We start from the raw sequence: 27,552 nt of genomic DNA on the forward strand, positions 1-27,552 counted from the left end.
TGAAATTTTTTATCACAGTTAGAGCTGAAAGCCATTCAATGTGCTGGAGATTGCCATGGCCAAAGAGATGATCAGTAATCCAGATCACAGCTGGGGCACTGATACAGTGTCTGTTGAAACTGCAGGGGGATGAGAAGTGCTATGGCACAGTTAATAATTCCAATGGACCACAACACTAAGTTGTTCTTGACAGCTGCAAACTTGAAGCTCCTAGTTGAGAAGTCTAGAAGTGCTTTTGTAGCTAATTCATCCATCCTGACTTGCTTCCACTTACTTGCCAACCCTACCCAACTGAATTGAGGCAGAGCAAGTAATTTGTCTTTCAGAAAATCATGAAAACCAGCTTTATGATCACACCACTTCTTTCTTCTTCTTGAAAGCAGCTGTGCTGTTCAAGGGGTCAGTGCTTCCCCTGAAAGCCTGCCAGATGGATTTCCAAGGCTGGCTTGCCTTCACAATGGGGGTATTGCTGTGCTGTGCTCTTCAGACATCTGCTCTTCTGCATCCTTCATCTCACAACTGCACAAGCAATGGGCAAAGAATATCCTTCAGTCACTCCTACAAGATTGACCTGCCTGAATCCTCCCAGATTAAGGTGGGAGCAGATCCATCACAGCTTGAAAACGGCAGTGGTGTGCAGCTAGATCCTGGGGAGGTCAAGGAATATGAAGAGCAGAATATAATCTTTAGGCACAATATCCGTGTGCATGCACCCAAAGGAGACTGTGAAACTTTGAGCCACATTAAGGATCTGCTTGAAAGGATGGAGAAGCTTGAGAAAGAGATGGCAGAGCTGAGAGAAGTTTGTAGCCCTCAGAGGTGCTGTGGAGAAAGCCATGGTAAGTAACAACTGCACTATCTGTTCTTGCATCACAGGTACAGCCTATTTACTGCAGAGATTTTTGGACTGCTATCCATTTGCCAAGATTATGGAGGTTCTCCACAAGCAAAATGCTTGAGCTCTAGAGATGGGGTGGTACTCTGGTTTCTGTGGTGTGAAAGCAAATATGAAGGTCCCAAAACGTGGCAGTACAACCATTTCTGGAACCAGCACAGGGGAAATCTCCCCAGGCACCTCCCAGAACTGGAAGGGAATAAGTTCCTGGGTTTCACATAGGTGGGAATATTCAATGGAGGAATTTCTGGAGGACAGGAGGGTGGAAGGCAGGAAAAGACAGCAATAAGAAATGCTTCCCTTTTCTCATTTTGAGAGGTTGAGGGAGCTGGGATTGGTTAGCCTGAAGAAGAGGCGGCTCAGAGGAGACCTTATTGCTTTCTATGGCTACCTGAGAGGAGATTGGAGTGAGGCTGATGTTGGCCTCTTCTCCCAAGTAACTAATGACAGGCTAAGAGGAAATGGCCTCAAGTTGCATCAGGGGAGGGTTAAGCTTGTTACTAGGAAGAATTTCTTTCCTGAAAGAGTGTTGAGACATTAGAACAGGCTGCCCAGGGAGGAGGTAGTCACTGTCACTGGAGGTCTTAAAAAAATGAATGGATGTGTCACTTTAAGACTTAGTCTAGTGGTCATGGAGGTGTTGGGTAGAAAGTTGGACTTGATCTTAAAGGTGTTTTCCAACCTTAATGATTCTATGATTTATTTATTGTGGCTGAGCATCTTTTTATTCCTCTCTGATAACTAAAAGAGGAGCAGAGTTTATGGTAGTGATGTTATGTGGTGGCCGCTGGCTCTGCCTGCACTCACAATTATATACCATATGACCTCTAAAAGGATTAACCAAACTGATGTTGTTTAGGGAATGGAGACAGGGAGAAGTGCTAAGTCTGTGCTTGTAGGGAAAATATGGATTTACAGCACATGAAAACAACGTGCTCTCTATCTTTATAATAACTGTGGTGAAGAAATAGCTTAAATTATAGCCAGGAAGATTCAGGTTAGAGGCTGTGAAGAGCTTTTTAATTGCCTCTCTGGGGTAGTCATGGCAGCTGCATTCCTGCTGACTGTGGACAAATGTGTTGGGAAAGGCAAGCATGGAGCTGGTCCCTCTTTGAGCCTGAGGCATTAATTGATCTCTTCAGGTCCTTTCCAGCCCCTATATTCTGGTGATGTTTTTGCTTTCCTTTAGTGACCTTGAGCACACTTTTACACTACCTGCCCATTGTAATTTTTCTAATTGTCTTTTCTTTTTAAATATTCCTCTCATCTCTCTGTCACACTCTCACCATTGTGCATCCTGGTGCTGCTGTGGCCAGGTGTCTCCCATTGCAGTGGTCATGGGACCTTCCTTCATCCGACCTGCAGCTGTGAGTGTGATGAGGGCTGGGAGGGCAGCGACTGCTCCCACCCCACCTGCCCCAGCCACTGCAGTGCCCGTGGGCGCTGTGATGGTGGCAAGTGTGTCTGTGATGAGCCTTACTTTGGGGAGGACTGCAGCCAGCAGCTCTGCCCTGAGAACTGCAGCAGCAACGGGGTCTGCGACACAGCCCGAGGGGTCTGCCAGTGCTATGAGGAGTTCATCGGAGAGGACTGCAGTGAGAAACGATGTCCCCAGGACTGCAGTGGCAATGGGTTTTGTGACACAGGAGAGTGCTACTGCCACGATGGTTTCTTTGGCCTTGACTGCTCCCAGGGTAAGATGTGCCTGTGAGTTACTTCTCCCTTCTTTCTTTGAGTTTCCCCCTCTGCCTCCCATACACATTTAATTAATCTTGTAGTTAAGCCAAGCCTGGGATCACCATGTTCCTCAGATCAGAGTTCCTGCTGGGCTAGGGATTACTGACTGGTCCTTGTCTTCAAGAATTGCTTGGAAAACATTTCTGAATTGGGAAAAGGTGGAAATGCAGTTAAAAGTAACACTAGCACAAGCTTGTGTGTAACAGATGGAGAGTGCAATATGGGTATGGAGCCTGTGATTAGAGGGAACTAGTCTGTTTCTTGACATAAAAATGAGACAATAGAAGGTACAGCGATGTTTGCTGCAGTGTGCTCTGCTTGCCAATGAAGTAGCTGGGTTGATAAAACCTGTGAAACAAAGGACATATAAATCCTTTAAATCCTATCTCCCTTTGAAGTGAGGTCTTTGGAAAATCCTCCCTATCCTGCCCTGTTTCAAGGCAGATTTGCCTGAGAAGACCTGTCTGAGATGACCTTGAGGTGTGTGTATCCAGCAGCTTCTGCTCAATTCTGAAAAACTTGTCATCTCTCTATAGCCTGGAGTATCAACCTGAGGTTATCCTGAAGTCACCTTTCCTTCTCAGCACAGCACTTCTTGGTCTAATCTTTTCACAGCTTCTGGTGAAGAAGTAGGTGACAGTCACACACTGTGCCAGGTATTACCCAGTAAGGGTTTGTGGTGACCTTACTCACAGGTCTTTTCTGCTCTGCATGATGCCTCCTCTCAGACTTGATTTGTCTCTATTTCTTCATCATTTCTTTCTAATTTTTCATATAAACAAGAGCTCTGCATCAAAACTTCACCACTACCCAATATGTTTCTCTGTGGCTCCAGCACTCTTCTCTCCTGTCAGTAGAGTGGAATTTGCAGCTCAAGAGGCAGCACCTGAGAACTGCTGCCTAGCTGTCCTCTCTCAAAGGGTTGGCTGGGTCCAGCCTTGGATCCTCTTCCTTACACAAGCCTGCAGCTGTGTGAGAGGCCTTTGTTTTCTCACTGAATGAGTACTGCAGAGTTAATGCATATAGCACAATACCTTTTGTTACTGTTTCTGAGCACTCCACCTCCACTCCTTAAAAGCCTTTTTAAGTCCAAAGGCAAGTGATTCCCATCTCAGTATTTGCAGCCAAGTGCTCCTCTCCCATAGATGTCGAATTTTGCCTGTTCCAGTTTGGGTTAGATTTCTGCATCCTGGCAGAGTTACACTGAGAACTGTTTTTATTTATTTATCATTATTACATTCTTGTTTTCTATGTCTCAGATCCTTAAATGACATATTCTGTTCTCTATTGCCATGGTAACTGCAATGTCTGAACACCTAGAAGGCACTATCAAGCATTCAACATGATAATTAATGTCTTGAACTTCCTTCTGAAGGAGAAACAAAGAATGAGGTCACATTGAACAGCAGGTATTGACCTGTGCTCTTCCTGGACTTTGTTTACTGGCACTGGGATATATGAAGATGAATAAATCAGCAGTATAAAACAAGAGTATCCATAAACCCAGCTTTTTGGTATCTTGGCACATTAGCTTAACCAGGAAGTCTTAATGTTGATGCTGTGATCAGGAAAGTGGGAAAGAAAATAGAGGGACTCTTTGCTGTTCCCAGGAGAGCTCCCAGCCAGTGCCCATGTGAGCTCTCAGCCCAACACTGAGACTAGAAATGTGCTGCTCATTTCCTGCTTGCTTCAGCCATTAGGGTCTCAGCCTGTCTCTGAAGGAGAAGCTCCCTGACAGAGAGAAATTGATGAGAGTGAGCAGAACATGAGATGGACTCTGGCACAACCCACAACCACCCATCCTCCCTAATTCACCTCAGCAATTAGTGCTGTGCCTGGGATGAACCCTTTCACTTCAGGCTCGCAGGTCCTCTGCTGTTGGAGAGCAAGAGGAGGAGGTTTGCAAGGGTTACCAAGTCCAGGCAGTGCCAGTTTTTGTCAAGTCCTGAAGTGCTCAGGCTTGTCATGTTGGCTGGAGATGATGGCTCTAGTGCATGTCAAGGCAGGGCGAGAAATGGTGTTGCAAAAATGCATTCCTCTGGGCTAGAGAGTCACTGCCAAGAAACTCTCATCAGAGTCTAAGAATAGTAAAATAATTAGGTAGGAAAAAACCCTTTAACATCACTATGTTCAACCATTAACTCAGTGCTACCAAATCTGGTGCTAAACTGTGTCCCTCAATACCACATCTACACAGCTTTTAAATTCCCCCAAAGATGGGAACTTCCACCACATTTCTGGGCAGCCTGTTCCAAGCTTTGGCAACCCTTTTGGTGAAGAAAGCATCTGTTATATTCAATCTAAGGCTCCCCTGGTGCAACTTGAGGCTGTTCCTTCTCTTCCTGTCACTTGTTACTTGGGAGAAGAGACTGACCCCCACCTGGTTCCAGCCTCCTTTCAGGGAGTTGTGGTGGGCCAGAAGGTCTCACCTCAGCCTCCTTTTCTCCAGGATAAACATTCCCAGTTCCTTGTGCTGTCCCTCTTCAGACCTTTCACCAGCTTCATTGCACTTCTCTGGACACACACCAGCACCTCAGCATCTTCCTTGTAGTGAGGTCTCTGAAACTCAACCCACTATTCAAGGTGTGGCCTCACTACTGCTGAGTACAGAGGGACAATTGCTTCTGTGGTCGTGCTGGACAACACGCTATTTGTGGTTGTCCTGTGTTACCACAGCTTCACAAGCACCCCACAGACAGAGGGGAGGGAAAGTAACACAAAAAACCTCTGAGTTGGGATAAAGTTGAATGCAATCCTATGCTGCACAGTTAGCTGAGCAAGAGCAGCAGCAGGAGCTGGTGATAAAATGATTCCCCCCGCTCAAGCATTCAGAAGCCAGCTCAGCGGACAAGGCCAACACCCCAAAACCAGGAAGTGGAAGCCGCAACTGGAACAGGAGGCCTCTCATGTTACCATCTGAACTTCAAGCCCCATGATGCTTTGCTCCTTCCAGCATTTTAATACTGAAGCTGGCATGATGGCAGCATGGTATTGAATACACATCAGCAGATTCAACTCAATCTGTGACATGGATACAGGTCAGGATGCTGGTGGCCTTATTGGCCACCTGGGCAGATGCTGGATTGTATTCAGCCAGTTCTCAACCACCACCCCTAGATCCTTTTCTGACAGGCAGTTTTCCAGCCACTCTTCCACAAGCCTGAAGTGTTGCAAGGGGTTGTTGTGACCCAAGTGTAGTGTCTAGCACTTGGCCTGGTGATATCTCATCCCATCAGATTTGATGCATAGACCCAGCAAAAAATGTCTTTCTTGGAGGTATTAACTGACCCAGGCCTTGTCCAAAATGAGTTTCTTATGCCACATCTCTTCAGAGAGGCAGTTACAATCCTCTTCTCATCTATGCTTGGACAAGAGTTAAACCCCTTCATAGGTACTATGATTCTTTATTATTGTCCTGCACAGGTACATTACTCAAATCCAGCTTCTATATTTCTAGGAGGGGCAGGATGGGTGTTCTCACATTTTGTACAATGTTTTCATCAAAAGCAACTGCATGCACCTATTGAGGGTGGAATTTGGTGTGAGCTGTGAATTACACTGGGGAATGAATGCTGCCTTTCAAGTGAGAAGACTCTTGTAATGTTATCTGACCTAACAGTGCTGACACGTGCCTTTTACACGTGCCTTTTCACTTGCTCACTGGTTTTTGCTGTGATTAGTGCCTTGCTAATGAAATACAGCTGGTATCTGGTTTGAACAGTTTATGATGTGCTTACTTGTAATTAAAATCAGATAAGCTTTCTGATGGATGTTCTACTTTGACTGCTTTCAAGGGCCGCTTCAAGACACTGATGAGCTGTCTTGTGGCAAAATGCTTAAGGCACTATTGGTGTCCTGAAATTTATTATATGCAGCAGATTTTCCTCCTCCAGGCACCACGTGTGAGTTTCCATCAGTATAAAAGCTCAGTGTTCTCCCTCTGCCACGGAGAGCCTTTGTTCCCCAGTTGTGGCCACCAGCTGACATTTAGAAGTAACTCTATGTGATACAAGAAGGTTTTGGCTTTGGAAGGGATGGCTTTATGAGTTGTTTTCCCCATGCCAGTATGGGTTTAGAAGTGGGAAAGAGTCAGTCAGGAAATGATTGTATTTGTTACTGACTGCAGTATTTATTTGTATTTAATGATATGCTGTCAAGCAGAAGGAAATGGACAAATCCATGATGACTACAGGATGGGAGCTCAAGTTCTGCATTCAGAATAGGTTTGAAAACATTTCTTGGCCATCTAACAAGACATCATCCTCACTGCAATGTTTTCTTTGTCTTTTCTAGTGCTTGCTCCTCAGAACCTGCAGCTGCTGAACACCACAGAGAGCTCTCTGGCTGTCAGCTGGGACCCAATGATTGATGTGGATAATTACCTCATTAGCTATTATCCAGTAGGCTATGAGAGGTTGGTGAAACAAGTCTATGTGCCCAAAGAGCAGCTCAGCTATGATATCGGGGGTCTCCACTCTGGCACCACATACAACATCACACTTCATCATGTCAAGAAGGGGATTACCAGTGAGCCCCAGTATCTAGAAGCAAGTACAGGTAGGAGCAGGCAGTGTTTTCCTACAGTCAGAAACTGTTTATCTCTAACATTAGATTCAAACAAGTGGAGCAAATTGTCTTGCTCTGCAGGTTTGTAACATCCTGCCTGAGCTCTGGAGAACATTTTCTTTTTCCAGCCTCAGCTGCTATTTTCTGTCACTGTTCTTTTCTGTAGAATCTGTTCCCAGATATGTATCTTTAGGACTAAATGTATTGCAAATTTCCTCTCTTTCCCTTTATGTTGTCCAAATCCTACACCTGAATTCCAAGGAATCCATAGTGTTGCCTGCTGTGAAAAACAGGAATGGAAGCATGCAAGATAAAGCTAGCATGTTACTAAGAATGCACTGTTTGACTGCACAGAAGGGACTTCAAAGTAGGCAGGATGTCATTCCTAGGTCCTAATTTGCCAAACATCTCTGTAACAGTGAGTTTTCCTCATAGGCTCATTCAGTTCTGGGAAGAGACTAATGCTGCTGAGGTTAGGAGGTTGAGAGTGGAGAGACTGTGTATTTGAAGCCTTCTCTCAAGAACTGAAATGCCACTTTGTTAGCAGCTGATATTATGCTGTCTGCCTGCACTTGGTGAAAACAGTGAAAAGTTTGGTTATTCTGACATTTTTCTTGCTCCTAGCACAATAGGTGGGAGCTGAGAGCCAGAAAACTCTTGAGTTGGAGTGTTGTGAGGGATAAAGCAAAGCCTGTTGAAATAATGATTGTACTGTACTCTTCAGTTTGCCTGAGGAAAAGGTCTCTGGTCTCAAAGCAGGTGACTGGGCAAGGAAGAGGATTGCTTAGCAAATGCCTGCCTTAAATTTACCTTTTCATGCTGCTACTGCTGCTTCCTCATAGCCCTCTGGTGTCCTTCCCAGTGCTGTCTGTACTCAGTGCCATCTGGGTAACGGAGGAGATGGAGCACTCCCTGGAAGTGGAGTGGGAGAACCCACCAACAGATGTGGATTACTACAAGCTGAAGTTCAGGTCCTTGGTGGCAACGGATGAGAAGCAGGTCATGGTGCCTAAAAGCAATGATCCTAAGAGCAGACACATCATGACTGGTGAGAATGTGTGGGTATTCCAAAGTGGGCAGGGACAGAGAGAAGTAGCAGGACTGGCTGATGATCAGACAACATTTGTAAGACAATTCTTCACTTGTGTGGATTGTTAGTTTTCTTCCACCTCCTGCCTACTGTGATATCTATTGGAATTCCTCTATCCCATAATAAGGGGTGTCTCTACAGGGAGAGGCTTCCATGCCCTGTGGATAGCAAGTCTCAAGGCATATTTATTCAGCTTTCATTTCATCCTTGTTAGGAATAAAGTATATTCTTCTGTTTCAGAGCTGGTAGCACTTACATTGTGAAAATCTCCCTTTATTATAATTTCCTAAGGGCAAGCCCAGACTAAAAGTGCTCTCAAGGCAAAACCAAGCTAGATGTAAATCCAGGTTTCAAGTTTCCCTCTTCTACAAATCTAGAACTGCATAGACTAAACAAAACAGCTTTCTTGAAGAAGAATTACTCTGTTCCTTAACTGCTGGTAATGCTCCCTTTTGCTCCTTGTAGGTCTGAAACCTGGCACAGAGTATGAGGTCACTGTCATACCTGTGAAGGACAATGTGGAGGGGGAACCATCCTCAGTGAGTGGTAGGACTGGTAGGTGAAAGTTTTTTTTACAATAGCAAAAGCTGTATATTGGCTGCTTATTCATGTATGACCTGCAGCCCGGTCGGCTATATCTTGTTTAAACTTGGTTACGCTGTCTGTTAACCCCTAACACTACCCCTAGCTCAATCTCTTGTCTTAGTTTTTAAACCTAAAGTAACTTCACTTATGCTTAACTTTACTAATGGCTCTAGCCAGACACAGGGTAAGTATAGTAAGCTGCTTTATCTGGTCTCTGAGGCCAGGAGCAATAAGGAAGAGGACAAGTTCTTCTTTCTTCCGGTATTGCTTTCCTCCAGTATTGTTTTTCTACTCACAAATTGAACAGGGGAGCAGATTAGCACATCACTGCCAGGCCTGCCTTTCCGCTAGGGGCTATTAGCCCCAGCCCGCTCTACAGCTGCATCAGGGAGGTCAAGTTGTGCTCATCCAGTGGGCTGCACAGTGGTAGAGCCCTGGCATTCCTGTAGTAGCTTGAGTCTTTGCCTCTTACATGTGAAGTGACTGAATAAGCTTTAGCTTCTTCCTGGCTCTTAGAGCTTGAAGCTTTGGACTACTTCATCTGGTCACAGAGCTGGAGTCAGATATAGTCATCTCCAGCATGAGGATAAGACAGATGCATCTGTAAGTTGACTTCTGCTCCAAGTGGGTGCTCAGTTCAAGCAGAATGGGGTCTGGAGGCTTTGGAGAACACATCTTCTGAGAAGCAGCTGAGGGTACTGGAGTTGTTCAGCCTGGAGAAAATGAGGCTGAGGGGAGATCTTCTCACTCTCTACACCACCCTCAGCCTCAGGTTGCACCAGGGGAGGTTTAGGTTGGACATTAGAAGAAACTTTTTCACTGAAAGGGTTCTCAGGCATTGGAACAGGCTCCCCAGGGAGGTGATTGAATCACTGTCCCTGGAGGTGTTTAAAAGACACAGAGATGTGGTACTGAGGGAGATGGTTTTGCACCAGCTTTGGCAGAGCTAGATAATGGTTGGACTGGATGATCCTAAAGGTCTTTTCCAACTAAAACAATTCAATGATTCAGCTCAGAAGGCCTGGCAGGTTCTACTGTTAACTCTCATTTTTCCTGTTACAGGGAGCCTAGCCATTCCAGGCCTGAATGTTAAAGCAGATCTGGAAACTGTTGATTTAGTGATGCATCAAACCCATGAAAAAATAAAGGCAGGCTATTTTAAAGCTATTATATGGCAAAAAGAGAGCTTCAAAATTTTGAAGTCTCATTCTCTCTGTAAAATTCTGGCAACTCTGAAGTTCAGCTCCCTTACGAAAGGGTAGGCGTGCAGCATCTGAAGACTGAAGAATCCCAGATCAGGTCTGACATTCTTCAAGTTGTCATGTAAATTATTAAAAGAAAATGGGTTTAAAATAACAAGACCTACAGCCTCCACACTGCCATTCTAAGCCTGTGCTTCTTCCCTTTGATTATTTGGAACAGCCTTGGCTTGTGTTTTCAAGCTGTTCTTCACAGACATGGGGGCAGCAAAACTTCTTAAAAAGGAGGGGACAGAGAAGAAAATCCACAATGAGTAATCCTGTTCCTGTTCTTATGTAACCCCTGGAATTTAGGAGCTATGACTTAGACAAATCCCAGCTATTGCAAGAGCTACCACTAAACTCTGATTCATCACCCAAAATAGCAGAAGCCTTGGGGGAGCCTGACAGACAGGTCTGCAGGGTGGGCAGAAAGAGAGGAGCAACAAATGGCTAACATTAGAGACAAGTGGAAGGATGAGGGCTGTACTTGATGCTGTGAGAAGGTAATGCTCAAGCTGCTACCCATGGAAGGTGAGGCAGGTAGTCTGCAAGCTCTTCCTGCAGAATAAAAATGAAGATTCTCATCTAAGGGGCCTACAAAAAAGCTGGGGAAGGGTTTTTTGCAAGGGCTTGTAGTTACAGGACAAGGGGGAATGGCTTTAAGCTAGAAGAGGGGAGGTTTAGACTGGATGTTAGGAAGAAATTCTTTCCAGTAAGGGTGGTGAGACACTGGAACAGGTTGCCCAGGGAGGTCGTAAATGCTCCCTCCTTGGAGGTTGTTCAAGGCCAGGTCGGATGAGGCCTTGAGCAGCCTGGTCTAGTGAAAGGTATCCCAGCCCCTGGCAAGGGGGTTTGAACTAGATGATTTCTAACATCCCTTTGCACCCAAACCATTCTGTGAACTGTTCTGCCTTCTCCCCACTCTGAGCAAGCTGTTTCCTCATGAATGCCTTTCTTATTCAAGGGAGTATAGGGAAGAGCCTAGGTGACTTGGTTTTAGCTGGCCAAAGCAGCAGGCAAAAATGGAGGAAATATGCATGTGTTGTGACAGGGTAGTGGTTTAATTCAAACAGTTTCTTAATCCTGCTCTTTGAAACATTCTCTCAGGAGTTGATAGCCCAACCAATGTGACCACCAACCAAGTGACAGAAGATACAGCCACTGTTTCCTGGAATAAAGTTGAAGCTCCCATAGAGAGGTACATGGTGAGATACACCTCAGCTGATGGGGACACCAAGGAAGTAGAGGTGGGGAATGAGAATGACACCATCATCTTGCGGGATCTGAAGCCAGGCATGGAATATGTCATCCATGTCTGGGCAGAGAAAGGGCCCCACAAGAGCAAGGCGGCAAGCACCAGAGGTGTGACAGGTAAGTTGTGGCAGCAGCAGCAGAGGGAGTCATGTCTGGATTTCCAGCTCCATCAATTTTACTTGTTTTAGTAAAGCTTCTCCTGCTTTGCACAGGTTTTTAGGGAAGCAAAAAATTCATGTGATTCTAGTGTGGCTGAATAGGTCTCCAGCTCTGCTTGAAGACTTGGTTGTGAATGTCATGGTTGGCATGGATGGACCCTGTGCAAAGCACCAGCACAGAGGACAGTGAAGCACAGCTAAACTTAAAGCCTTGTAACTAGAATATATAATTCCTGCCTTGCCTTTAAAATGCTGTAAGCCCCCCCCAAACTTTCTGTGAGGTGACTGTTCACAGAATCACAGACTAGTGGGGATCAGAAGGGACCCCTGGAGATCTAGTCCAACACCCTTGCTAAAGCAGGGTCACCTACACCAGGTTGCTCAGGATTACAATATCCAGGGAGGTTTGGAATCTCTTCAGAGAGGGAGACTCCACAACCTGTCTGGACAGCCTGCTCCAGGGTTTCAGCAACCTCACAGTAAAGCTTTTCCTTATGTTTACAGGGAATCTTCTAGGTTCCAGTTTGTGTACATTGCCCTTTGCCTTGCCACTGCATACCACTGAGAACAGTCTGGCTCCCTCTTCCTGACACTCACCCTTTAGATATTTCTTAGCAGTAATGAGATTCTCCTTGCTTTGTTTCCTGGTCTCCAGGGTACACAGCTCCAGCTTTCTCAGCCTTCCCTCACAAGGTAGATGTTCTAGTGCCCTCATCACCTTAGTGGCTTTCTGCTGGGCTCACTCCAGTAGTTTCTTGTGCTTCTTGAATTTTATTTTTGTTTGTTCTTTTAATCCTTCACTGAAGTGCTAAATACATCTTAGCACCCTGAAGAACAAAAGACCTACAGATACCTCCCACACAGGTGGAACAGCATTTCTTAATTCTAGTTTATTCTGCTGCAGTCTCTGAACTTGAGGGCACAAACCCACAGCCAGACTGTAATTTCCCCCATGCCAGCTTAAGATTCACTCTGGTTTACCACATATTAGCTATGGTAAAAGTTGTGATTTTTCCACCTGCATGTGCTAATCTCCCCTCTTTTGGAAGATGAAATTACATTCCTTCTCATTTTAATGAAAGATGCTGAGGCTGGTTTGTGTCGCCCTGGAGTGGAGCATGCTGGGAACCAGCCTTTGAATAATCACAGCTCAGCTAGAGCAGTGGAGGATGCTCACCTGGGGGAAGAGAAATCAAGTGAATGGTTTTCTTGATATGAAAAGGAAGCTAGTTCTTTAGTCATCATTGCACTGCAGCTGGGTGTGGGCTGTACCTCTATGCATATGCAGTGCATTTAACTCCTTAACTTCCTGGCAGCATCCCAGCCAGTCACCTCTGAGTGAAAAAATAGAATTGTTTGGAAAAGACCTTTTAAGGTCATAGAGTCCAACCATTCTCTAACCCTACCAAGGCTGGTGCTAAACCATTTACCTCAGCACCACATCTCTCCATCTTTTCAACACCTCCAGGGATGGGGATTCAACCATCTCCCTGGGGAGCCTGTTCCAATGTTAGAACTTACCAATGCATTAATTACAAGATAGGAAGTACAAAGGCTAAATTTTAGAATAAACCTTTAGAATAATAAACCTTTATTTTTAGAATAAACCAAACCAGGTTGGAAGAGACCTTCAAGATCATCGCGTCCAACCCATCAACCAATCCAACCCACCCAAACAGCTAACCCATGGCACCAAGTACCCCATCAAGTCTCCTCCTGAAGAAACTTCCTGTAAAGGTTTTCAAGTGTTCAACTTAAAACCTCCCCTGGTGTAACTTGAGGCTATTTTCCTTCATCCTCTCACTTATTCCTTGGGAGGAGAGACTGACCCTGACCTGGCTCCAGCCTCCTTTCAGGTAGTGGTAGAGAGCAAAGACTTCCTTCAGCCCACTCTTCTCCAGATTAAACTCTAGTTCCCTGTTCCTCATAAGACATGTTCTTCAGACCCTCTTCTCCAGCAGGGGCTGGCTTGAGACAATGGGCCGACTTGAATGCAGGTGGCTGGCCAAGTTTCCTAATTAAGTGTTTGATCCTTACTAATCTCCTCTGGCTGGGAATTTGTGAACATAGGAGCACTGTGCCAAGCTACCCGCAGAGCTGGGGAGTCTCAGTCCCTGGAGTCATTCAAAAGCTGTCTGGACATGATCCTTTGTGATTTACTCTAGGTGGCCCTGCTCTAGCAGGGATGTGGGACTAGATTTTCAGAAGTCCCTTCCAATCCCTACCATTTTGTGATGCTGTGAAAGGTCATGAGCTGTTGGGCTGTCCTTGAAGGACCACATTCCTGCAGGCTATTGTGACAGTGACTTAAGCGTTGTGAAATCTAGGGTCATGCTTCCATCTGTGAAAAGGGAAGGGGAGAGATTGTAACAATGGGAGGAGATTGAAAGTGGGTTTTTTCTAGTGGAGAGTGTGAGCATAGACTTCATTAAGTGATGCTGTCTAGTTCTTCAAGCCTTCTCTTAAAAAATTGTCTGTCTAGTGTCCATGTAGTGGGCATAGTCACCATCTCCTGGGGTAGGGTCTGGCCTTTGATAGACAGGTATTTGGTGAGATACAACACAACTGATGGAGACACAAAGCCAAGCAAAAGTATGGCACCAGCCTTTGGGCAAAGAGGTGAGCCCAGCAGACTCAGCAAGTTTTGCTTGATTATGAAATAATCTTGTTGCAGGAGAGCTGCATTTCAGACAGGGATTCTGAGTAGGGGATTTGGGAGTTTAGCTTAATTCTCAGAGCAACCCAGGCAAGAGGTTATGATCTTCAGAAAGCAAAAGACAGTCACACCAGATTCTTCATGGACTTTCCACTCTGACCATGGAGGGTTGTTGGCTGTGCTTTTGTTGCTCCCCTACAAAAGCCTGCTGTTGCATCTGTGAGGAAGAGAGAGAGAGATCCCAGCCGAAATACCTCAGAAGTGGGCACTTCCCAGCTTTGTAGTTCAGGCCCATCCTTGGTAAGAAATGAAATTTAGGAAGTGGGAGGAGATTGGTAGGGCCCTTGAGGGGAGGAAGTGTAGTCTTACTGGGATGTTCTTCACTCCTTGCTGTTCCTGCAGCAGTCATCAGCCCACTTCACTCAGTGCAGTGGCTTGGCCACCTTGGCACTGACACGTGAATCTGTTTCCCAATGTGCTGGGAGTGGTGGGACTTGAAGGCAGTCAGCACGTTTGTTTTATGTTCCTTGCACTGTATCCAGCAGTGCAGAATTGTCTGGGGCTACAGATAGTGATATCTCCTGGGACTGGCTTCAGGGTCAACTATTTATACTGCATGATCAAAATATGTTTTGTGTCTAGAAACAAAGTTTGTGTTAGATTTACCTGTTTGGAGATAAAAGCAAGCAAGCTTTTGGACACACGAGACCTGTTTGGGAATAAAATAACTTCCCAAAGCTCATCTGTTTTTCAAAATATATTTGTTATGTAATAAAGCACACTAGCTCTGCCTGTAAGACCTGTGTGGTTTGTGTCTTCAGACCACAGAACTATCCTGAATCTTCTCATAATTGTGACCTTTGCTGACAGAAATCGACAGCCCAACTGATCTGGTTGCTGACCAAGTGACAGAGGATGCAATTACTGTTTCTTGGAGCAATGTCCAGGCTTCAATAGACAGATACAGAGTAAGCTATACCTCATCTGATGGGGACACACAGGAGAGAGAAGTGGAGCAAGGCAAGAATGTCACTACCTTGGCAGGACTGAAGCCAGGCATGGAGTATGCCATTTACATCTGGGCAGAAAAGGGAGAACAACAGAGCAAGAGGGCCACCACTGAGGCTGTGACAGGTAAGTGGGCAATAGCTTTTAAGAGTGTAAGTTGCTTTGCCTTAACACTGAGTAAGACATTTCACAGCAGAGGGAGATTCAGGCTTAACAGATCAAGTCTCCAGTTTAGTGTATGTTGCTGTGAAACCTACTTGACACCTACTTGACCCAGAGAGATCCCGATTACCTGTATATACTACAGATGGGCTGTGGTGTTAATACTAATAAGGATGAGGGAAAATGGAGCCTTTCACAGAATGTCTTTGGTTGGAAGAGACCTTCAAGATCATCCAGTACAACCCAGCACTGCAAGGTCACTACTAAACTGCGTTTCTAAGTACTGTGTCCATACACCATTTAAATCCCTCCACCACTGCCCTGAGCAGACTATTCCAATATTTGAAAGCCCTTTCAGTGAAGAAACATTTCCTAACATCCATCCTAAACCTCCTAAAGCTCTTTGCAGCAGTGTCTCTTATGTATTGGTATAGCCTTGCTTTATTTTAATTACTTCATTTGTTTGTCTTTTATCATGTAGTAGGGAAATGCTCAGTTCCTATTTGCAGATGGAGAAATCTAAGTGCAAGCAGACTATCAGCATGCATGATTCCTTTTCTTTCAGTAGGATGATTAATCCTTGTGCTTCAGTTGTTCTTACCAGTACTTGTTCCCCTTTGCAGCAGTCCAGGTTAAGATGTGGTTTAAAATGACATTGTAGAGCTGAGTGTCGGAACAGATTGCAGGAAGTTGCAAGTGTTTACAAGACCCATGGTGTAATTCAGGGACTTGCTGAAGCAAGATGAGTAAATGATTCCCCAGGTCGTCCTGGTCTCTACAGGAGTCTGGTCAGATGCCATGGATGTGAGCTTCAGAGGTTTGTGACCATGAGAACACAAAATAGCAACATGCTTTGCAAGGGTTCTCTTCTCTCCGGTTCAGGACTGGCTGTGCTGTTCCCTAGAAAGGCTTCTATAAGGATCAAGGACAGACTCCAGTCAAACCACCTCAGACTGTGACACCTCTGAGCTTTACAGGTCAAATCAGTGAGAAATAGGGCTTGTAAAGAGAAGAAACTGGCAAGACCCTTGAAGGGAAGGAGCATCACTGTGTCATGGTACAGCCTGATTATGACAGCCCATCTTCTTCACTTCTGTCTCTGCAGAAATCGATAGCCCAGTTCACCTGCTGACTGACCAAGTGACTGAGGACGCAGCCACCATCTCCTGGGACAGGGTCCAGGCTCCCATAGATAGGTACATGGTGAACTACACCTCTGTTGATGGTGACACAGAAGAAATAGAAGTGGGAAAAAATGAGACTGCCATGACTTTGACAGGACTGAAACCTGGCATTGAATATATCATCTTCCTCTGGGCAGAGAAAGGAACCCAGAAGAGCAAGAGGATCAGCACCAAGGCAGTGACAGGTATTCCAGAGAATTTTTGTGCTTCTACATGATGCTGTGTCCTCTCAATTTGTGTCCTATTTTCTTCTGGTCTGTTGGAGGTCATATGCTAGACACTGGTTTGTTTCACCTATGATGTGGGGACATCTATGCTATATGCACTTTCAGGAGGGCCTTAGCTAGGCTGAAGACTGACTGGCAGAGGACACTGCTAGCATCTCCTGGGAATGAGGGAGAAATGGAGCAGGAGACAGGTCTTGCTGTCCTAGTTTGAAGCCAGATGTGGTGTGCATCATCTCTATTGGCCAGGGAAAGGAAGCAAGCAGAGCAAGGGGACAGGGGCAGATGCTCTCAAGGGTGATCTGTGGAAATCTTGAAGTGTGATTTTTGCAGCTGTATAGACCATAATACAGACATCATAATGTAGACTGTGGCCTTCCAGTACTTAAAGGAGGCCCATTAGAAAAGCAGGGACAGACTTTTTAGCAGGACCTGCTGTGACAGGACAAGGGGTGGGTGATGGGTTTAAACTAAAAGAGGGAGACTAGGTAAAAAGAAAAAAGGTTTTATGCTGAGGTTGGTGAGATGCTGGCCTGGGTTGCCCAGGTGGTAGGGGTCCCATCCCCATAACTATTCCAGGTCAGATTGTTTGGAGCTCTGAACAACCTGCTCTAGTTGCAGATGTCCCTGCTGACTGTAGGGTTGGACTAGATGACCTTTAAAGGTCTCTTCCAACCTAAACTATTCTATAATTCTGTAGAGGATTACAGAAGAAGCAGATGTTGTAACACAGAAGTGATGACAGCTGATGGTGCTATTTCACTAGTCCTTAATCAAAAGCATCTGGTGCTTCAAGTGCTGCTATCAAGCCTAACAATAACAGAGGTGTGGCAACCCAAGTTAAACCATTTTAGAATTGAGGAGTTAAAAATAATGGCCTGCCCTTTGACTTGTGACCTTAAACTGGTCCTAGGAGACTGCCAAACAGGCTGAAATCTGTCCTATTCAGTCAACCATGAAGATTGTGGTGTACTGGGAACATTTCAGAGTTGCTCCATATCCATTGGCCTTGCTAATGTACTTTTTCTTAGCTTCTGAGTCGAGCTGGTGTGAGATGAGCAGCTGAAGTCTGGATCTAGGGCAAGATGCCCAGCAGTTCCCCAGTGCTTACAGAAATAGAGGGCAGCTGACAGGGACAAATGGAAGCCAAAGGACTGAACCTATCTGGAACAAGAAACATGAGGAGAGTTTCAGCAAACTGAAATGCTGGGGGGGTTTTGAACTGGAATGGATGACACCTGGAAATGTCACATGAAGTGAAACTGCTGGGAGCAGGGAATGCATTTTTCATATTAGTGGGGATATTTTTGAACTATCTGCACAAAACACTCCCATGTAATCTTTCTGTGTCTTATGGTTTCAAAAGCAATGACACCTCTGCCTAAATAATACAGCTTCTCAGAAAAAAATATACACGTTCTCACTCAAGGTGAGGAAAACTGTCTGTGGCAGGGAGCTGTTGTGCTGTAGTGTTGTGAAACTGCACTCCTAAGACTCCCCTTCCCATCCCTTGCGTCTCGAGGAGGATTTGGTACCCTTTAGCTCCCCCTCCTGTCCAGCGGGAGGCATACATGTGATGGGCAGCTTGAATCAGAATCAACCAGGTTGGAAGAGACCTCCAAGATCATCAAGTCCAGCCGATCACCCAGCCCTAACTAATCCACTAGACCGTGGCACTAAGTGCCTCATCCAGTCTTGTCTTAAACACCTCCAGGGACGCTGACCCCACCACCTCTCTGGGCAGCCCATTCCAAGGGGCAGTCTCTTTCTGTGAAGAACTTCTTTCCAAAGCCTAAACTCCTCCCTGCACAGCTTGAGACTGTGTCCTCTTGTTTGTTGCTGGTGGCCTGGGAGAAGAGACCAGCTCCCACCTGGCTAAAAGCACCCTTCAGGTAGTTGTAGACAGCAATAAGGTCTCCTGGAGAAGGTTTCTATGTCCTTTCACTTAAAGCAATTGTTTATGGAAGTCCCTCAAATGAAGCATGAGTTAATAAGATTTAACATTTAACTCACGAGCTTGATGAAAGGTGGTCTGAGTTAGGATCAACAACCAGTGTTACAAACAACACCCTATGTGATCTGTGGTGTTGCTGTCTCTGTTCTCCGTGTAATTTGCTTGGTGTTTTGAGTCATAGAATTGCAGAATGTTTTGGGCTGGAAGGAACCTTGAAAGGCCATCTAGTCCAATGTCCCAGCAGTGACTTCTTCAGCCCTGAACAACCTGGCCTGGAATGCCTTCTAGGGATGGAGCATCTACCACCTCTTTGGGCTACCTGGGCCAGTGTTTCACCACCCTCAGTGTAAACAGTTTCTTTCTTTTCTCTAGTCTGAATTTCCCTCTTTCAGTTTCAAACCATCACCCCTTGTCCTGTCACAACAGGTAGTGCTAGAAAGCCTGTCCACACCTTTTTTATCTGCCCCTTCAAGCACTGAAATGTCACCAGAAGGTCTCCCTGGAGCCTTCTCTTCTCCAGGCTGAACAACCCCAACTCTCTCAGCCTGGCCTCACATCAGAGGGCTTCCATCCCTCCCAACATTGCTGTGGTCTCTTCTGGCTCCACTCCAACAGGTCCATCTCTCTGCTGTGCTGAGGACCCAGGGTTGGCTTCAGCAGTGCCGCTGGAGTCTCAGCAAAGCAGTGTTTGATTTCTTCTTGGCCTTGTTCTTCTCCATGGCCTTTCCCCAAATGTTACGTTTCACTGATACATTTTAAGCGTTGCTATGCTTACCTCCATAGCACTCTTCAAGGTCTGGGAAGTGGTGTTGCCGGGTTATATGAACGGGGACTGAACTAATAGACGTTGACAACATCCCAGTCCCCTGGGCAGGTTTGTGGAAAAGCAGGGAATTGAGATGAATTACTCAGTTTGCAATGAACTCAGGCATACTTCAGAGTTAGAGCACTCTTCCCCAAAGGTCAGCACTGCCCACCAGGAGCCTTCTCTCTGAAAATTGGAAGCTGAACAAATCTTACTCCTTAAATTGTTTTCCTTAAGATTTTCCTATAGAATATAGCAGCAAGCACAGGATGAAAATTAGGGAGAGGCCACTTCCAGTGTTGTTACTTCCAACCAAGCTTTAGAAATCACTTTTACCCTCAGGGAAGCACTGTGGCTCTGTTGTGGAGATCTTGTAAGATGCTTTTTGACAACTGCTACGAGCTGGCATTGCTTAAAAATAATTCTTTTCTTCTCATGCTTAACTTGGTCAGTCTGACTGCACAGGAGAAGTCTGGCTAAGCCTTATGAGGTCAGTGAAGAGGCCAGTGTCCCATATACAGCACAGACTAAACTGGGTTTCTTCATATCTCTGCATTTACTAAAGAAGGCTGAAGCATCAGACTGTGAATGCTCCTCAGAGATGAGCCAGATGGAGACTTCTCAGGGAGTTGTGTCAGGAGCTCCTGGGCCCTGTGCATTAGAGCCAGTTGCAGGGCTCACCAAACATCCCAACCCAAATCTGTAGAAGACCTTGCCGTGTTTGGTATAGATTTCTGTTGTTTGCTAGCTCTGAAGGTCACTGGGTGACTTCTCTACTTTCCAGTTAACAGGATCAGGCCTTGAAAACTCAACCCAAGCCCTGGGCTGCAGTTTGCTGTCTTTTATTTTATGCAATGGGACTTGAATTTTCTTTTTCAATAGAGATTGATCCTCCCAAGAACCTGCGTGTATCAGATGTGACTCCTTCCACCGGCGTGGTTACCTGGACTCCTCCTGCAGCACAGATTGATGGCTATGCTCTGACCTACCAGGGTCAGGATGGCACAAGCAAGGTACATTGAAATCCTCAGACATGCAGATCCCACTGAAATCACCCCTATGACTACAGGCTCTACCAATTGGGTCTCTAGAAAAATAATGTTGAGGAGCAATCTGTGCTATCCACAGCCTAAGGAGGGAGAGCTTAAGGCGAGAGATGTGCTACTGTCATGAGCACAAGCTGTGGAGGGACTTTCACAGTGATCTCTTCCCAACAGATCTCCAAGTGCAGAAAACATGCTTGCTTCTTCAGTTTTCTGACTTACTACTTGAAAGGGCAGAAATCACCAGGGATAGGATGACTTCACTGTTTGAGACCTTGCCTCAGATCTTCCTTCTGAGGAGATCAGCTCTAAGGATGTATAGTGACTGTGCCTATCTAAACTCAACAAGAAAAGCCCACAAATCCATATGGAGTGTGAGGCACTGTGGTCCAGAAAAGCTAAATGCTGTTCAGGCTGGGGCCAACCTTTGATCTGTTTTACTTGGCAGGAAGTACAGCTGGGTCCTGGCACGCAACAGTTTGTGCTGGAAGGACTGGAACAAGGAATGGAGTATACTGTTTTTGTGATGGCCTATCAGGGAGACCACCACAGCAGAAAGATAGACAGTACCTTCTCAACAGGTAGGAATTTGCCTTAGGTGTTTTATTGCCTGTGCTCTGCAGCTCTTGTGTTTCTTGATAGAGGTCAGAGATGGAGTTCACGTTCTACAGATGCGCTGGGGCACTATGTGATTGGAAGCAAACCATCTAGCAAATCAATGATGTCCCCTGACTGGGTGTCCTTTCTCAGCCCCACCATCTGGAGGCTTGGAAACACAATGGCATGGTGTGGGTGGAGATTGTGTTTGCTGGCCAGTGCTGCTGGCAAACCTTGCTGGCCAAGTGTGGGACAAAGCCTGCTGGTGAGCTGCCAGTGGGCAGGAGAGATGATGATACGCTAGAGATCTTTCTGCACCATCCTAGCTGTGGTAGGGCACAGCTGTTTAAATATTCTGGTGGTGCTGGGTAGCTGCCTGGGTTGCTTCCAGAGGTTGGGAAATGGACACCTAAATGGCAGCAAATGAAACAAAATCTCACCCCAGCTTGCTGTGGGAGCCTCTTGTACTGTGCCAGTGCCCACAGGGCTTGCCAACTGTGGGCAAATTGTGAAGGGCAGAGAAATTAAACTCCTTGTTTGCTGGCACTCCCACCTTTACAAAGAAGGACTCTTCTTCTTGCTCTCACTGTGACTCAAGACTGCAGCCTATGGGGACCCCATCCATGTGCCAGCTTCCTGTCAGTGGGAAAGATTGCCAGCAGCAACCTGCTGATGCAGCTGGGTGCTCTGGGAGTGCACAGTGGAGGCTGCTGCTTTCTTCTCTTCCAGTGCTGTTGTCCTTAGGCAATTCCTGAGGGCGTGAAATGCCTTCTCCAGCTCCATGGCCTGCTTTGCTGGTGTGAAGCTTTGCCCCTTTGTTCTCACAGCTGGCCTCCTCTTCCCATACCCTGTGGACTGCAGCCAAACACAGCAGAATGGGAATGCCACCAGCGGTGTCTACACCATTTACCTGAACGGGGATGGCAGCAGGCCACTGCAGGTGTATTGTGACATGACCACGGATGGAGGTGGCTGGATAGTGAGTGATTCTTTGCTCCTCTTTTGTTTTTGTTATGAATATAATCAGGTGGACCTGGTGCTGGTGTTAGCTGAGGCTCCTTTTCTCTACTGGTGAGGCTGCACCCCAAATACTGGGTTCAGTTTTGGGCCCTTCACTGTATGAAGGACATTGAGGTGCTGGAGCATGTTCAGAGAGGAGCAATGAAGCTGGTGAAGGGTCTGGAGAGCAGGTCTGGTGAGGAGAAGCTGAGGAAACTGGGGTTGGTCAGTCTGGAGAAAAGGAGGCTGAGGGGAGACCTCATCACTCTTTACAACTCCCTGAAAGGAGGCTGGAGTGGGGTGGGGGTCAGTAATCTACTCCCTAGTATAAAGTGGTAGGATGAGAATAAAAGGCCTGAAATTGTGCCAAGGGAGAGTTTTAATTTGGATGGTAGGAAAAATTGCTTCACTGAAAGAGTGGTCAGGGCATGTGTGGAAAGTAAAGTGTAATAGGTGCACAACTAGTACTTGCCCCAGTGCTTGTGTGCAGTCAGAAAACGGAAATGGATTCTTGTCTGCGCCCTGCTTAGGGGCGGTGTTACCATCAGCTGGAATTGTCCACCTTTTCCATTTGCATCTGAACCAGGATGAGCATTGCTCAGCCCCATCTTCCTTGTCTCTCCTCAACCTGTCCTTGCTTTGCAGGTGTTTCAGAGGAGAAACACTGGCCAGGTGGATTTCTACAAGCGCTGGAAAAATTATGTGGAAGGCTTTGGAGATCCCACTGGGGAGTTCTGGCTTGGTACAGTACATGGGTGTGACCAGTGAGGAACTGAAGATGAGCCTTGTGGGACCACCTAAATTCTGAAATACTCAGCCACACTAGCCTGCAGTTTTAAACTATCAGCTTTTGTCTTCCCTAGAAGTGCCAATGAAGTACTGAGGCCATTGACATCTTTGGGCTTTGGAGCAGTCCCAGAGCAAAACAGACTCTGGGAAGGTTTATTTCAGGCATGTGTGTTCCTGTGAGAGGGGTGATAAAGCAGTTGCATTTGGGAAAATGCAGAGATCAGGATACTAGACAGAACTCAGTCCATTTTGTCTGTCTTGCTGTGTTAGTGAACTCTGTGGATCAGAAAATCCAGCACTAAGTAGGTCAAGGCCTTTGGAGCAAGAGTCTTTAAATGTTCTGGGAAAAACAGCATCGCACTAGAGCCAGTCTTGTGCTGGTTTAGGCTGTTTATTTTTTCTGATGCTGTGGTCTCTGGACAGAAAATAAGATAAGACAGCATAAACTTGGCAAAATGTCATGAGAGCATCAAGCCGAGGAGGAGTGAGGCAGGAAATGGCTGATTTTACCAAAATGGCCCCAGGATGAGAGGAGTCTAGGACTGTAGAGGTGATCAGGCTTTTCCCTTCTTAAGAGTAACTTTGTTTTCTTTTTTTCTTCAAGGTCTTGACAAGTTGCACAACCTCACGAGCAGCAGCCCCATCCGCTATGAGCTCCGGGTGGATCTGCAGACAGCCACTGAATCCGTCTATGCTGTCTATGACTTCTTCCAGATTGCCTCCAGCAGGGACAGATACAAGCTGTCAGTGGGGAATTACAGAGGCAATGCTGGTGAGGAGTGCCTTGGACTTGTGCTGTCTCTGCTTAGCACAGGGAAGGAAATACTGGGACCTGTGTATTTGCTTTGCCAGTAGCCTGGGAGTTTATTAGGTCAGGTTAGGTCAAGCAGCTCTCTTTGGGGAGAGAAGTCTACTTCCTGGAAGGCTGAGGAGCGTGTGCTCCTGATGAAGACTGAGAAAGTGTTTCATGGGAAAGAGAGGGCTCTGTAATCCAGTGAAAAGGCAAACCAGGAAGCATTTCCACGAGGTAACCTGTGCTGATGGGGGAGCAAATTCTGGGGCTCCCCACCTGAGAAGAGGAAAGGAAGTGGCATTTGCTCAGGATGGGAGTTTGCTATCCTGGTGCTAGCTTCTGCCACTTGGTAAATCTTCACCATTGCCATTGTGTCCAAAGTCTTCCAGTTGTCTTTTAATATTTTCTTGCTATGAGGTTTAGATCATCAGCTGGGGAAATACATCCCTTGAGAAGCCATTGTCCAGACCTAGCTTTTCCCCAGACAGGCCTGCTGTGTTCTGCCTGAAGGGTGTATTAAGCCCTCAGTCTGAGCAGCTGTGGTCTTTTATTCATGTCTTCCACCCCTTCCCTCAGGGGATGCAATGACCTACCACAATGGCTGGAAGTTCACTACGTGGGACAGAGACAATGATGTGGCTCTCAGCAACTGTGCTCTGACCCATCATGGTGCATGGTGGTACAAGAACTGCCACTTGGCCAACCTCAATGGAAAATATGGGGAGAGCAAGCACAGCGAGGTGAGTGGCAGAACACGCTGTGGGTGATTAGCTCTTCTCTCTAGCCTTCAGAGAACATGTCAGGGAGATGTCTCTACTTGGAGCAGATAAAGACTACCCAGGCTCTCCTAACTCATTTAATTTGAAAGAAAATTAGAATAGAATAGAAATTTGTAGCTTTTACTCTGTCTTCCCTAGATCCAAAGAACTTGAGCTCAAAGCCTGTCTGATTCTTGTGAGCAGAGATAATTGAGGTGAAGCTGTTTTGAGTTCTGAGAGGAACACATAAAAGCACAGTCCCTAGGAGCCATATTGGTATGCTGGGTCACATGGCATTCCCCAAGGCACAGTATGGGACCAGTCCTGTTCAATTTCTTTATCAATGACTTGGATGAGGGGATCAAGGGCACCATCAGTTTGCAGACAACACAAAATTAGGTGGGAGTGTTGAACTACAGAAGGACCTGGATAGGTTGGAGTGATGGGCTGAGGCTGACTGAATGAGCTTCAATAAGGCCAAGTGCCAGGTGCTACACCAGGGCCACAACAACGCCATGAAACACTGTGAGCTTGGGGAAGAATGTCTGGAGAGCTGTGTGGCAGAAAAGAACCTGGGTGTATTGACTGGTAAGCAGATGAATATGAGTCAGCAGTGTGCCCTGGTGGCCCAGAAGACCAATGGCATCCTGGCCTGTGTTAGAAATAGTGTGGGCAGCATTGTACTCAGCATTGGTGAGGCTGCACCTCGAGTGCTGTGTTCAGTTTTGGGCACCGCAGTACAGGAAGGACATTGAGGTACTGGAGCAGGTACAGAGAAGGGCTGCTAAGCTGGTGAGGGGCCTGGAGAACAAGTCCTGTGAGGAACAGCTGAGGGACCTGGGGCTGTTTAGCCTACAAAAAAGGAGGCTGAAGGGAGACCTCATTGCTCTTTACAACTACCTGAAAGGAGGTTGTAGAGAGGTAGGTACTGGTCTCTTCTCACAAGTACCTAATGATAGAATGAGAGGGAATGGCCTCAAGCTGTGCCAGGGGAGGTTTAGATTGGACATCAGGAAAAAAATTTCACTGAGAAGGTTGTCAGGCATTGGAAGATGTTGCCCAGGGAGGTGGTTGAATCACCATCCCTGGAGGTGTTTAAAAGCCATGTGGGTCTGGTGCTCAGAGACATGGCATAGTGACAGACTGGGTGGAGTGGGTGAAGTGGCTGGACTTGATGATCTCAGAGGTCCTTCCTGGCCTGGATGCTTTTATGATTCGGATTCTACAGGCTTATTTTGGGCTTAAAGATGGCTCAGTCCTGTTGTGTCAAACCTGGATAGAAATTTGATTGATATTAGGTGTGTCTGGAGACTGATAATTACAGCCAAAATCTGGTGAACAACTGCATCTCTGTGTATCAGAGGGTCAAGTGGTATTAGAATGGGGCAGTGGTAGACTCCAAACACCCGGTCTGAGTGCTGTGGTAAAAGAAATTCCTTGGTCTTTCCCCAGGGTGTGAACTGGGAGCCATGGAAAGGCCACGAATTCTCCATCCCTTTTACTGAGATGAAGATCCGTCCTCAGTCTTCCAGAACTGAGCCAGTCCTGGGGAGGAAGAAGAGGACTCTCTCAGGGAAGAGGATGAAAACCAGGGCTTAAATCAAAGTCTGTGCAGGACAGTACCCAAAGATGATTTGGTATTTCTTAACAAAGATTCAGATGGCTTTCTCCAATATGTTGGAGACAATTGTTGATAAATGTACACACAGAGACCTCTAGATCTGCAGCCCACCCTCCTGCCAGCCTTTGGGGCTCCTGATGGGTGATCTGTCAGAGGCTGGTAGTGGCCTTGTGGGGAACATCCCACTTGAATCTCCCTTGGTTGGCTAGACTTTGCAAAGACCTGCTTGATCCAATATATGCAATATATGAGCTTGAACACATGCTGCTCTTTCTAAAAGCTGCTGACTCCTCTGTCCTCCTCTGCTGCCATCCACTTCAGATTTCAAATATGAAGCCACTGAAAAACAACAGCCCTCTTAATTTACATCAGAGAGAGCTTTCCTGGGCCTATTGTCTCTCCCTGACTTGATTTGTGGTCCTCTTTTCCTTTTGTCTCATCATTTGGAGCACACTTCCTACTCTTGCTGCAGTCAGAGCTGGATTTTGGGAAGGCTTGTTAACCCAGGTGAGGTCTGCAGCCTGCGTTCCTCAACCTCCAGCATCACATCTCATCAGGTTAAAATTCTGCTCTCTATTTTGCTTGTCTCTTCTTATCTCCTTGCCCAAAGAAAAGTGGAGGAGACATGCAGTAGGTTAATATTCACACTCTGGGCTGAAGCCCAGAAGAGTATCACTGTAAGGACTATACTCCTCTAAGCTTTGCTCACCATCCCAAACCTGCCTCTGTGTGCTGCTTGTCTAAGAGGCTGCTTACAGACCACAAACCAAACTCTCTATGGCACTGCCCCCTCTGATGCCTTGTGTTTCTCCATTAGCAGTGTGATAGCTAGCACTGCTGCAATAGTAACACTTCTCAATGGCCTCCAAAACCAGCATCTTGGACACAGACCAATCCTGCACCCTCTCACCTCGGGCCCCAGTGCATGGCTTAACATTTGGCAGCTCTTTTTTTTCCACACAGCTACAAAGGTGAGTTTATTTTCTTTTTCTGAGCAGATACTAACATTCTGGACCACCAGCTACAGCTGGGGAAGAAGTATGAGCTCACCAAGTGATGCTCGCTCGAAGACTTCCTTGTCTAAGCAGAAGGTGATTGTCCTGTGTCTCAATGACTTTTGTTATCCCAGTGCTAAGCTAAGTAGCACATTTAAAGGAATCCTTCCTGGGCTGTGGAAGAAGTCATAAAAGTTCAAATAAAGGAGCTCTTAAAATATTTCTGGCTTCTTTGCTTTGGGTGGCAGAATTACTTTTCTTCCCACTTAAACTAAGCCTTCTACATGGAGATGGAGCAGTGCTTGGGCCTAAAGTAAGGGGGCCAGGGTAAACTCAGACTACATCCAGTTAGGTGTTTGGAGTCTGTGCTAAAACAGGGATTGTAGAACTATAGAAGGGTTTGGGCTGGAAGGGACCTTAAAAGGTCCTCTTGTCCAA

The 27,552-nt window shown here is 46.2% G+C and overlaps 1 protein-coding gene across 1 annotated transcript; it reads left to right on the top strand.

The window, feature by feature from the left end:
• Positions 1-427: 427 nt before the first annotated feature.
• Positions 428-27,314, top strand: TNN (tenascin N). Its single transcript, XM_068140510.1, has 15 exons — positions 428-839; positions 2,212-2,589; positions 6,926-7,189; positions 8,061-8,246; positions 8,754-8,843; positions 11,222-11,485; positions 15,053-15,316; positions 16,458-16,721; positions 20,402-20,532; positions 21,011-21,143; positions 21,987-22,138; positions 22,804-22,900; positions 23,552-23,719; positions 24,317-24,480; positions 25,951-27,314. The coding sequence occupies exons 1-15, from the start codon at positions 428-430 to the stop codon at positions 26,095-26,097; spliced, it is 3,114 nt and encodes a 1,037-aa protein (XP_067996611.1). The 3' UTR covers positions 26,098-27,314.
• The last annotated feature ends 238 nt before the right edge of the window (positions 27,315-27,552 follow it).

The sequence above is a fragment of the Melanerpes formicivorus genome, unplaced genomic scaffold (assembly GCF_026170545.1).
Source record: "Melanerpes formicivorus ecotype bairdi unplaced genomic scaffold, bMelFor1.0.p_v2 SCAF_7, whole genome shotgun sequence".
NCBI classification, from domain to species: Eukaryota; Metazoa; Chordata; class Aves; order Piciformes; family Picidae; genus Melanerpes; species Melanerpes formicivorus.

What these genes read in the sequence shown, in the direction of transcription:
- TNN (XM_068140510.1), top strand. Translation starts at nt 428, where the DNA reads ATGGATTTCCAAGGCTGGCTTGCCTTCACAATGGGGGTATTGCTGTGC. An exon ending in GAGCAGACACATCATGACTG is followed by an intron (nt 8,247 to 8,753) that starts GTGAGAATGTGT and finishes TGCTCCTTGTAG; the next exon opens with GTCTGAAACCTGGCACAGAG. An exon ending in CACCACTGAGGCTGTGACAG is followed by an intron (nt 15,317 to 16,457) that starts GTAAGTGGGCAA and finishes CTGTCTCTGCAG; the next exon opens with AAATCGATAGCCCAGTTCAC.